The sequence below is a fragment of the Rhinatrema bivittatum genome, chromosome 4 (genome assembly GCF_901001135.1).
Source record: "Rhinatrema bivittatum chromosome 4, aRhiBiv1.1, whole genome shotgun sequence".
Classification (NCBI taxonomy): Eukaryota; Metazoa; Chordata; class Amphibia; order Gymnophiona; family Rhinatrematidae; genus Rhinatrema; species Rhinatrema bivittatum.
Window position 1 is genome coordinate 293,650,611 of NC_042618.1, and position 13,255 is coordinate 293,663,865.

The 13,255-nt window shown below is 47.4% G+C and overlaps 1 protein-coding gene across 1 annotated transcript in view; it reads left to right on the forward strand.

Annotated features, from left to right (window-relative positions):
- RYR3 (ryanodine receptor 3) overlaps positions 1-13,255 on the forward strand; it is a 1,291,138-nt gene that overhangs the window by 1,247,765 nt on the left and 30,118 nt on the right. The window contains 1 exon segment of the mRNA XM_029600192.1: positions 586-720. Within this exon segment, the coding sequence (XP_029456052.1) occupies positions 586-720 (135 nt within the window).

Here is a 13,255-nt window from a genome sequence, read left to right on the forward strand (position 1 = left end):
CATGTTGTGCGCACGCGCTTGGGGAGAACCAGGGGAAGCGGTATGGTGGCATGTTGGTCAGGTCGGTGATGTCCCAGGCCGTGGTGGTAAGTGCAGTGGGGCATGGGCCTATTCCATGGCAGGCCTAAATGTTACATAGGGCCTCATTTTCAAAAGCATTTCCACAAATAAAAGTGGGTTTTACACATGTAGATGTACTTTACCTGAGTAAGTGGGCTTTTGAAAATTGCTACATTATATTTCATTGAATCGTCCATAGGATTTACCTGCATAAGTGCACTTTACACAAGTAAATGGCTTTTGAAAATTGCTACAACAGCAGTTACATTTACACGTGTAAATCATTTTGAAAATGACCCCCTTTGAGCACCAATAGGTTATTAAGCAGGTTATAAATGAAACCAAAATAAATAAATAAATAATGGTTTCACAAACCTGTCAGACAGTATGACCTCCATTAAAAGAAGCGCATGTGTGTAACATTGTACTCTGCACAGCTCTAATATTGTCCAGGTCCTGCACTTTGCATGGCTATAGTAACATCCAGTTCTGTTAACTGAGTGATTTCTCCTTGTTCCTTTGCAGTTGGTTCTGACTGTTGGTCTTTTGGCTGTTGTTGTATATCTGTATACTGTGGTAGCCTTCAACTTCTTCCGTAAATTTTACAATAAGAGTGAAGATGAGCAGGAGCCGGACATGAAATGTGATGACATGATGACCGTAAGTAATGCTATTCCTCAGAGACATTGATTGGATTGATTCCTTAGAGACGTTGGAAGGGCAATAAGAAATCTAGTTAAGAGGTGGATTTATGGATTCTAACACTGAACTTCAGTTAGAATTAAGGTTGTCAATAGTTCAGTTTTGGAACAGACAGTTCAATAGGGCTTTTCGTACAATGTCCAGGTACAACAGCTCTGGTTGAGCTGAGTAGGGATAGAGCTCCAAAGCACAGCTCCGAATCCCTCCATCAGCTGTACTGATTAGCTAATGTTTTCCCACAGCTGGGGAGAAGCTGAGAATTGCCATCCCTGGCAGCACTGATTAGCTGCTTCCTGCCTGTGGGCTGGGAGAGAAGAAAGAGAATACTAGTCCCCTATAGTACTGATTGATTGGGAAGAGGATCCTCATTCCCACCCCTCCTCCCAGTGCTGACTGGTGTCATCTTTCCTATGGGCCTGGGAGAGTTAGCAGCTGCTGGTTGCCAGCAGGGTAAGGTGGATGCTGGCATGGGTGGATCCTGGGACTGTGGTGGATGATTGAGAGGGCTGGTAAAGTTAAACTATGCTGTACCTGTGAGCCAAATTGTCCATGTCTGCCTCGAGCCAGGGCTTGGTGCCTGCTCTGCAGCTTAGAGCACTGGATTGTGATGAGGCCAGTTAATGATGGGAGCCCTCTAAACCCAGCTTCTTCTGTTTCAAGCTCTTGTTGAACGTTCAAAATACATAAAAAAATCTTTCAGTGCATGAAAGACAAATTTCCACCAGGGCTCCTGGCCTAGCTTTACTGTGCTATAAAATTATCTTCTACGAAGAACCTGGACTGTTCATAACATGTTAATAATTACAGCAACTAATTGAATACAAATGTAACATTTGTCAACAACATACTAATTACAAAGAAATAAATGGAAAACCAAAATAGTGCTAAACTGGAATAGTATAGGTTCTTTACTCTGCTGCCCTTCCCTACCTCCTACTCAGTGCTGCTTCATTATCAGGCCTTGCTGTGAGGGCTTCTGATTTAACTACCAGAAAAGATGCTGATTGATTTTCTAATTTGAAGGTTTCTCTTTATTTATTAATTTCCTTATTTAAAAATGTTTATATCCTTTATTATTGAGACTTGTAAAAGGGGAACAAATAAAACAATCTTAAAAAACAGGAATGAATCCTTGACTGCACTGAATTATTCTAGTCAAGATCTAAAATGACTGCAGAGAACCCACTGTGATTCCAATTCTCTGACTTTTATTTAAAAACAAAATACTTACAAGATTTTCCAAAGGCACATTTTGAGGGTCAACTAGTTTTAATGATCTGGGTTCTACTTCAACCTTCCATTTCACAGTTTATGATGTAAGGTGAGGGAGAGGGCTGTAAATTCTGAAAAACCTTTAACTTCAGAAAGGATTTTATCCTCTACTTGCACTTACAAGGCCTCCTGCTGATGTGTTTCCTATGTGGACTGGGAAGAGTTGGACATATGTCTAGGAGAAGAAAAGAGTCTAGCATCTTTCTGCATGTTCAGCAACCTGTGACCACAAGGACAGGGAATTACAGCTTGCAAGTATTGTTTTCTGCATGCAGCTGTCTGCAAAAGAATAAAGAAAAAAAAAAACAGCACCCACAGGGTTAACTGCATTCTGCATGCTGGTTTCTCTTTGTTCATAAGGACTGCTGACTCCTATGGACCAATGAGAGTTTGTCTGATGTTCCAGCACCAATGGCATTTGTGCTTCCTGATTCTGTCTCCCTGTGGTTGTGAGAGCCCACAAGAAGTTACATTAGCTATGGAGGTTCCGAAATGAAAGTCAGGGAATATTGAAGAGAGAGAGCAAGCTGTTGTTAGATTCGTGGACCCTTGAGCCGGTTGAGACAGATGAAGACTCACTGTGGGGAGACTCACTGTGGATGTCGAAGCCGGGAGGCAGCACAGAGCAGGAGACTGGAGGGATCTTCACCACTAGAAGCCCGAGGTCCCCCCAGCAGGAGCCCATGAGGACCCGAGCCACTTGGGCTTACTTGCGGTCTCCTGAAGGCCGGGGTCAGAAGAGGAGTTCGTGAAGGTTGAGACGAGAAGGGCCGAAGCCAGGAAGCCAGCTGGAACTTCACCACTGGAAGCCCGCGGTCCCCCCGAGAGGAGCTCGTGAGGACCCGAGCCGCTTGGACTTAGGAGGGGCCTCCTGGACAAGAGCCGGAGTCAGGATCCAGTGGAACAAAGCCGGAATCAGAAGCCGTGGATGAGCCAAGATCAGAAGCCAGTGGTCAGAAGCCGAAGACAGGAGCCGGAAGCCGGAATCAGAAGCCAGTTGTCCAAGCCAAGGTCAGAAGCCAGTAGTCAGAAGCCGAAGACAGAAGCCAGAAGTCGGAAGCAGGAATCAGAAGCCAGTAGTCCAAGCCGAGATCAGAAGCCAATGATCATAAGCCGGGGTCAAAAACCAGAAGACAAAGACAGCAACTAGAAGTTCTCGAGGAGAGTAAACGTTGTTGCAAGGCATTGGACAGGCCTAACTGCAGGGTTTAAATACCCCTGCAGCATCTGACATCATCGGAGGGCTGTCCTGATTTCTCCCACGCTGGCCCCTTTAAATATGGAGTCCGCTCGCACGCCTAGGGGGCAGGGCCAGACGCGTCAGGCCGGTGGCATCTCCCTCGAGGAGGGAGCGCTGCGGCAGGGCCAGGATCAGGCCTTGCCGACCGAGGCAGAGGCTCAGCGGCCCAGGCCGGCCTTGAGGTGAGTGGGAGGACCCGGGCTCGGCCTGGGACCATAACAACTGTTCATGTTTTGCTGGAGAAAAACCAGTACTATCAGATAAGTTTGAAAATGGCTCACAGGGGGGTCTGCAAGTGTCCTGCTTGAACTGTGCCAGGAGCAAGACTGTGTAGTGTTAGGATTCATGGGTTTCATGGACCCTTGGCCCGAGGTGGAGGTTGATACTACCTGAGGGGTGGAGCCCCACAAATCCTCACTTTCAGGAAGCGAGGTCAGCTGCAGCAGGGACACGACTGTAGTTCAGTAGAGTGAGAACGTCCTGCATCACTGCCATGTGATCGCAGGTACCTGCACTGAGTTTTACTGTGAGGCATCCCGAGGAGCAGGATGAAGAGGTATAGTTCAGAGGAGTCACAGTACTGAGGAAGGATAGGAGCTACATGTGCCAGAGCAGGAACTTCCAAGACAGAGGAGCGCTAGGCAGACCCCGAGGAGCGGGGAGCACGGAGACAGGCTCTTCTGGAGGAGTGATGCAGAGACTGTCCTGAGGGGCGGGACAGCGTGGTAACAGAGTCTCTGGTGTGATGACGTAGGGGCTGCCCAGAGGAGCGGGGAAGCGTAGACAAAGGCCACTGGAGTAAAGGCGTTGAGACTGCCCCGAGGAGCGGGGAAGTGTAGAATCAAGTTTCCGATAAAGTGATGTAGAGGCTGCCCCACAGATCAGGGAAGCATAGAGTCCAAGTCTCAAATGTGGTAAGGGAGAGACTGCCCCGAGGAGCGGGGAAGCGTAGAGATGGAATCTCTAATAGGCAGTGCTTGAGGCAACCCCAAGGAGCAGAGAAGCGAGCAGGCATGAACTCTGGTGAGAAGTGCAGGAGCTACCCCGAGGAGCGGGGAAGCCTGGAGACCAGATCTCCCAAAGGAAGCGCAAACAGGCCCCCGAGGAGCGGGTACCCAAGTCAGAGTCCAGATCAGCAGGAGGAGATCCAAGGCAGGAACTACAGGTCCGGAGAAGCAGGAACAAGCACTAGTGAGGCGAAGGAACTCGTTGCCAAGTCGGTTAACGTAGGCCAAGGAAGGTGCTTATGAATCCCAAGCTTGTGATGTCATCAGTCAGGAACACCCCTGAGGTTCCCAGCATTGTGCCTTTAAAGTGAGGCCCAGTGGCGCGTGCGTGCGCCTAGGAAGGCCCAGGGTCGGTATGTAGGTCGGCGGCGTCCCAGCCACCATGAGGAGTCTCGAGAGCCAGGAGGTGTGCAGCGATAGCGGCTAGCACAGCCACAAGTTCACCCGGAGAGGAGAGAAGTGCAATATATGATGTGAGTTGGGTTGGCTGCGGCCGATGATCATAAAGTGGTAGGGATGTGCAGACCAAAAGTTTAAGTTCATAAGTCCATAAGTCGAAAGGGGGGGGTCATTTGCGGTCAATATGGACATATGGAGAATTCCATAAGTTGAGTCTATGTCCATATGTGCAAATAAAAATTTAAACCCCTCACCCGCCTTAATCCCCCCCCCCCCCAAGACTTACCAAACTCCCTGGTGGTCCAGCGGGGTCAGGACGCCATTTCTGAACTCCTTTGCAAGGAGCACATGAGGTCGGCGTCACGTCGGAGTGACGCGGCGTCACGTGATTCCCCCTCGGGTCCGCTCCCGGACCCTCGTTGGGCCCAAAAGGCACTTTTGGCCAGCTTGGGGGGGTCAGGAGGCCCCCCCAAGCTGGCCAAAAGTGCCTTTTGGGCCCAACGAGGGGTCCGGGAGCGAACCCGAGGGGAATCACGTGACGTCGGCGCCACGTCGGAGTGATGCGGCGTCACGTGATTCCCCGCGCGTCCGCTCCCGGACCCTCACGGAACTTTTGGCCAGCTTGGGGAGTTTTGGTAAGTCTTGGGGGGGGGATTAAGGAGGGTGAGGGGTTTAAATTTTTATTTAGATCAACAATCGCGATTTCCAACGTATTCAACATAGCTATGTTGAATAAGTTGGAAATCCGATCGTTTACGCCTCATCACTTTTTTAAGTTAAAAAAAAAAAAGTTGCGTTTTACATTTAAGTTCAAAACGAATGCACACCCCTATAACGTGGTTCTACTGACTCTGCAGAAAAATCCAGCTACCCACAGGTACCTTGGAGATGAACTTGTGAGTCTTGACAAATTTCCAAGGGCCAGCATATTGCAGACTGAATAAGGAGAGAGATCTTGTTAAAGCAAATAACACTTGGTCAGAGAGTACTGGCATACATTTTTTGGACCTCAGGGGAATGAGTTTAGCTTTTGGAACTGTAGACCTGTTAATCATTAGATTAAATCTCCACAAAACTCCTCAGAGTGATCCAATTGGTTTTCATCCTATTGTGCACACTGAAACTTGGGAAAATATTGCTATTTACAGGATTTGTATACAACAAGGACACTTTATAGTCCTATGAAAAGAGAACTCTACGTAACTGCAGAGTTTATTTCACTTCTCTTGTTTTTCTTGTGCTTTATGTAAAAATTCTTACTAATCAAATAATCCCAGGGTGTAGGCAATTTACAAATAAAACATACATAAAAGTTAATGCAAAACAATAAAAACATTTTCAATAAACACAACCAGTTCAAAGCATAACAAAATTAAAACAATATCCCCACAATGTAATATTAACAAAAAAACTAAAACAAAAGAAAAATGTTAAATAACATAACAATATAAAATAAAATCTAAACTGAGGGGATTCAAATTTGATATCAATGGCCAAATAGCATTTCCCTATTATCCATCCATTCCTTAAGTGAACTGAGATATTTTTAGTATTGCATCCATTAACACTTAAAACTGTTTTTCCAAATGCCTGTTGATATACCCAAGTCTAAAACTTTTTTTAAACATTGTTATATCTGTCATCATGCGAAGATGCTCTAGCATAGAATTCCAGAGCTTCAGACCCGCAATAGAAAAGGCTTTTTCTCTCACTATACCAAGGTGTGCTGTACATAGACTTGGAATTTCTAAAAGGTCCTTGTTTGCAGATCCAAGTAAATGAGACAGTATATATACTGTCTTCATTATTGTACCCATCCATGGTGTGCCTTTATTACTGAGTATTTTAAAAATCAATAATAGGATCTTAAATAATTTCTCTTGCTTATGGGTAGCCAGTGGTCATATCTAATTAGCCCCAAAAGGTTTGAAAAAGTAACTGTGGGTTAAGCAGGGAATAAAAACTGTTTCCTGTTCAATCTCCAGATCAGTCCAGACGCATGGGTTTTGCATCCCTACCAGCAAATGGAGACAGAGAACAAAAGCTTTTCTGACATTGCTACATAACATAGGGGCCAATGCAAAGCAGTGCGCTCAGCCGAGTGCACTGTTAAACCCGCGGTTAGATGCGTGTTTTAGAGGCGCGTCCACAGCCCTTTATGCTATAAGGGGATTAGCGCATCCACAGTGCTGGTCCAACGTGCCGTGAAACTAATAGCGCTCATCACATGCAAATGCATGTCGATGAGGCTATTAGTTATTCACCCCACATACAAAAAAAAAATGTGCGCCAGACTCGCACATTTTTATGATCAGAAATTAATGCCTGCCCTGAGCAGGCCTTATTGAGCACGCCAAAAAGTTGTACAGAAAAGCAGAAAATACTGCTTTTCTGTAATCCTCCAACTTAATATTGTGGCGATATTAAGTTGGAGGAACCAAAAGTTTAAAAAGTTTAAAAAAAATTTTTTTTTTAAAGTGCCAGTGGTCAAGTTAAGGAAACGGACGCTCATTTAACAAGTGGCTGTGCACCGGTTAGGAAAACAGATCCTTGTAAAATTGAGTGTCCGCTTTTCTAATCCACGGACAGCCGACCTATCCTGGGCGCCCGCTGCCAAGGAGGCACTAGGGGTGTGCAATCGACCCTAGTCCCTCCTTGGCAGCGTGACCCCTAATTTAATTATTGCATGGCGCCGCCAGGAGAGGTGCCTGGGCGCACCTTAGGAAAGCAGGCGCTCAACACTGATCACCCGCTTTTGACGCACTTTTATTGCATCGGGCCCATAGTGTACCATCTGCAGTTCCTCAGTATTTCTCTGTCTCCAGCAGATGGTAGGGGTGTAAAACCTTCAGTCTGGAGTAGAAAAAAAAAGAGAGAAAGAGAAAATAGGATCTTTCTCCCTAGAGGTGTTAGGTACCTTTGAGGGCCATCCCTTGGGTAGAGCCTAATCTGGCTCAGTCCAAAATCTCAGTGGGGATTAAAAGCCAGGGGTCTGGCCCCCTCTTTTCTTTGGAAGCCCTCTCTTCTTCTCCCATCCGTTGACAGCGCTGAACATCCTCAGGGAAGTATCCGTTTTATTGTATCTTGGGGCTATCAGCAGAACTATCACTTTAAATAAATAAAGAAAGAAAGAAAGAAAGAAAGAGAGAGAAGGAAGTGTGATCAGGGCAGCGGTAGAGAGACACAGACTGGCTTGAGTATACCCGCAGGGGAAAGAGAGAATGAGTGGCTGCAACACAGTTTAAGCACGGTGGATCAGTGAGCAGATGAGCCGTAAGAACTTCGGCGGGTTAGTAGTGTATGCACGAGAAGCGAAGGCATGGTATATTCAACAAGATGTTTATCTAACTTTAGCCAGATAACTAGTCCACTAATCGACCTACTAAATATGGACCTCAGTGAACTCAATGTTCATGTTGGAAGGATTTAAAATCTAGAGTGCCACAAAGCTCTGCCTTAACTATGTCTCTCTTTAATGTATATTTGCAGCCATAGTGTAAGATACTGTCACTGTTGGAGTAAAGTTTTTTTTATTTATGCAGCTGATATACAGTTTATTTTGCCCAGTTCTACAGATAGAAACATTGCATCAGAAACACTGACTAGATATTCTTTCTCCTATAAAGGGCTGGATGACAGTCAATTGAATGGTGTTAAATTCACAAGAGAGTGTGGTATTGTGGTTAGGTAAGACTATGAAACCATGTGACACTATGGGGCTGATGTAATAAGACCTATGCTGAAATCTGCGCTGATTTTTCTGTGCAGATGTTTTTGGCATGAGCAGCAAACACCAGTGGCAGTGCAGGGGTAATAACAGCCGCACATGAAATTAGATACAAGCAAACAATCTGCATACACCAAACATGCGCCATAATCGGCTCAGTATCGCGCACTCATGGCCCTATATAGTAAATTGCGCAGACATCCACGCAAAAACCCACGTGGACATTCATCGGTGTGTGAACACCTGTGATTGATTCTAAGGGCGAAAGCCTTTCTTTTTCAAAAAAATGAATAAATTAGTGATCTGAAAGTTGATGTGAAAGTGGGTAGAGCAATATCTAACCCCTTCATGAATGGACTCCGACCGCTGGCGAGACCGTGAAATGCAGATCAGCAATTTTACTTCATCAAGAAGCTGCCTTCTCTCTACCAGTTACGTTCACCGTTTGACTGACCCACAAAAGCCTAAAAAACTGGACTCCATACCGGCGCTTTCACTTCTGGCCTGACCCAGGCACTAAAAACCTGCATTAAAAAACCCGATCTCCCTTTAGCACAGCTCCCTGCATTGCCTTTGATTAGATAATTGCCTCCTTTGCATGCCAGTAGCATACACTCATGCAGAATCTGAAGCGGGTTTTTTAAAAGTTTCATGCACACTGATATGCATGGGAAAAACGCTGCAGGAGGTCACGGGGGCGGCTCCAGCCACCAATCCAGGCCGGGGTTTGCGGCCTCTGGCCGCAAAGATGTGATGATGTCAGCAGCGGCTTCATGCCGCGCAGATGGCAGAAAGTCCGCAGCTCCAGCCACGGTGAAGAGGAGACCCGATGGGCGGCCTCCGGACCGCAAGGGGGAAGGCAAGTCCGCGGCTCCAGCCTCAAAGAAGGCTCCATGCCGCGTTGGGAAACGGAGCAAGTCAGCAGCATGGGGTGAGGTAAGGTGCCTGCTCGTGGGGAGACCCGCGGGCAGCGTTCATAACAGTTAAAAGCAAATTTTGAGTATAATACTGTGCTTCTCATTGAATATGTTTGTAGATTTTACAGAATAAAAAGTACTAAATAAATAAATAAAAAATCTCCACTAGATGGCCCTAGTAAAGACCTAGGGAAAGGAGTATATGAGTGGAGCAAACCACTTGCTACAGCACCCCTTTGTGGTGGCTTTAATGATAGGCTCCAGCCTGCTCAAGAGCCTGTGGCATCAGAGTTGTGTGTGGCATTTTTAGCTAGTAATCAGAGGAGAAGGAGCTATTTTTGTTTCCTGATTTCCCGTGCCCTGGTAGGCCAGGCTTTATAACCCTGGCTACCCAGGATAGGAAAAGAGAAGACATGCTGTAAACCTTCTCACATCCAGTGTATGGACAGTGGTGACTCTGTTTTGGAGAGATGTGCTATTCCCTCTCACACCCAGTGGATGGATAGTAGTGGATTCGGTTTGGCTGAATATTTTTTGTGGAGATTTTTGTCTTTTTGATTTGTCTGCCACAATTCCTGCTCAGGAGTGTGGAAGAAAGGAGATTTTCCCTGCTATTCTATGTGAGACACTTCATGTAAAGTCCCTTATATCTGGAAAGGAGAACCATGAGTAAGAGTTGTTTGTCCTTCTGGAGACCCCCACTGTAGTCTTCACCCCAAGAAAAGAGAAGCTGAGAGATTATGGATTGTCTGGTGAACAGTAACTCAGATATTTTTGGAAAAGGAATTCTGCTCACATCTAGAAGCCCCCTGCCCACCTGGGATTCTTACTGTAACATGAAGGGTGAAGTCCCTCAGTATTTGGGATCACTTGCATACATGAAGAAAAGTTTTATAAATCTGAATCTGTACATGGAAATGAAGGAATAAATGTGTGAGGTGCCAGTTCAATTCATCTGAAGCTTTTCTGCAGTAAAGTTTAAATTTGGAACAACCATCCAGAGAGTCCAACCTGTTTTTTCCAGTATCTACACATATCCAGCTTGCATCCACTGAAAACAGCACCCATAGCAAGAGTCACACCCTATTTCTTGGGTCTGGAAGTCAATCCCCTGCCATGCAAAAAATCCATGCCCCAGGGGCTGTTGGGACTGTGTGAGGACTTAGGCCCAGAACTGAGTGTGACCCCTGTTGTAATATGCTGCTGACAATGGGGTGCTGCACTGTGATTGGTATGCTATACTTCAAGATCCTGAGTTCAGCAAGCTCCCCAGCATCCTGATCTTCTGCTGCTCCTGTCTGTTCTAAGGGCCACCACTACTCAGCAGCTTTAAAGGCCCAGCACTCAGGCTTTCCTCTGACACGCTCTGATAACATCATTGCTGCTCTGATATAAAAGAAAGTTCATTCCTCTGAGCAACAGATTTCGATCCTCAAGTTCCTGTTCGTTGCTGTTCCTAACTTTCTCCTGAAACTCAGTCTAATTCCTGACTCTTCTTTCTCCTGCTGCCTGCCATGATCTCTACTTGCCTCTTGACATTGTAAGAATTCTACCTGCCCAGACCTTTGGCCTGCCTCTCAATTTTGAACAAACTCTACCAGAGCTGGATTGACCTACCGGGGGATTGAACTTTCCCCTGGTGGGCTGGTTGCTCCCATCACATGGGGGTTTTTTTAGCTTCCAGTTCCCAGTCAAAGAAGAGGGACTGCTATGGCCCGAAGAGAAAGCTGGAACGCTGCAGCAGGAAGACCTGCCAGGCCACTGACATGGCCAAAAGAGAGCCATGTGTGTCCACGGCAGAAAGGCCTGCGAGGCTGCTGCCACGGTCTGAAGCAGCCATGTGGGGCCGCGGCAGAGAGGCCTGCGAGACTACAGCAGAGCCCAGCCTGCCATGGCCGGGAGAGAGGCCTGTGAGGCCACAGCAGAGCCCATCCTGCTGCGGCGGGAGAGAGGCCTGCGAAGCCATGGTAGAGCCCATCCTGCTGCAGCTGGAAGACAGCTATGCGGGGCCATGGCAGAACCCATCCTGCTCCAGCCGGGAGAGAAGCCTGCGAGGCTGCTGCCATGGCCAGAAGAGTCATGTGGGTCTGCGGCAGAAAGGCCTGTGAGGCTGCTGCTGCAGTCTGAAGACAGCCATGTAGAGCCATGGCAGAGAGGCCTGTGAGGCCGCAGCAGAACCCATCTTGCCACAGCCGGGAGAGAGACATGCAAGGTCATGGCTAAACCCATCTTGCTCCTGCCAGGAGAGAAGCCTATGAGGCCATGCAACCCTTCCCCCAACCTTGCAGAGCAGTGTAGTAACAGTGGATCCTTCCACCTTCCTTCCTGCAGTGGGGAGCAGCGCTGCCATCCAACAACAGCCAAAGACAAGGCCCAGAATTAAGAGGAAGGTTTGAAAGCTGAAGGTGTGTATATGTGTGTGTGTGTGTGTGTGTGTGAGAGAGAGAGAGAATGTATGAGTGTGTGTGAGAGAAAGAAACAGAGCACCTGCATGTATGTATGCAACAGCCTGCATGTGTGTGTGTGTGTGACAGCCTCCATGTGTATGAGACAGTGAGAGAGCCTGCATGTGTGCATGAGAGAGTGAGAGAACCTGCATGTGTGTGTCAGAGCCTGCATGTGTATAAAAGAGCGAGAGAGCCTGCGTATGTGTGAGACTGTGTATGTATGAGAGAGTGAGAGCCTGCATTTGTCTGTGAGGCTGTGTTTATGCGAGACTACATGGGTGTGTGAGAGCAAGAGATCTTGTATATTTGACAGCATATATGTGAGTGACAGAGTCTGTACATGTGACAGCATGTGTGAGGGGGAGAGAGGATAAAGATTGTGAGTGTTGCGACCGTCGCTGCTCGATGCCCTCACTCCGCCCTCTTTACCTCTATGGCGACTCCCTCCGGGTCTGATGGACGGCTGGCTGCTGCGGCACCTCCATGCCGTCTCCTTATGGCATCCCCAGTCCGGCTCGACGTTGCAGATCCGCCATGTTGTCTGAAGACTTAGGGCGCACGCGCGCTCTGATTGAAGTACCAGCAAGGGCACGAACCTCAGGGGCGTCCCCCTGAGATGACATCATCCGCTTCCAATATTTAAAGGTCTCTGTTATCGCTAACTAACTGAGTTAGCAAGGGTTTCGCTACCTATGCTACTCTGCCTCCTCGGACTTACCAGAGGTACCCACTCCTCGGGGGCCTCGCTCTTTTTCTTTACTTTCAGATTACACATAGGAACCGGTACTCGCTTCTCGAGGGTCCATGTTCCTGGATATTCTGAAGATTCTCTACTACCTGGAAGCTATCACTGCTACAAACAATTGTGAGTTACCATCGCTCTCTCAGAGCTTTTCCTGGAACCAGGTACTCGCTCCTCGAGGGCCTAAGCCTTTCCAGCTCCTGAGCTTCCTTGAGACCTTATGTGAGTTTTGTCATCTAGTTCTGTTCATGAACTCTGCCTACTCTGCCTACTCACTTTCTATAGTTTCTCAACAGCTCAGCCATCCTGGATCACTGTTCCGGTACCTGAGGGTCTACAGCCCTGCTGGGCATATCAGCTCACTACTGCCACCTCTGGTGGTTTCAAAAACCTGTTTAATAAAAGAACTAATGTGTGTCTGTCTCCATACTGAAGCCTAGCTGGTGGTCCCTCTCGGGATATCCTCCTGGGGGCGTGGTCATCTGCCACCGGCCCAGGGATCCACCCACTACTATATCAGAATTACAGATTGCTACTCCCAGCTCTATACAGAGCTTTCCTAACAAGATTGCTAACTCCTTCCTCTTCAGGAGCCCGCAACACAGATCCATAACAGACTGCTATCTCCGCAGTCTAACTAACATCAGATTCCTAACAGATTGCTACTCCTATCTGATTGCTCCGCCCATCAGGCATCAGATCTACAACAGATTACTAACTTCAGCAACTCGTAGCTTCAGAT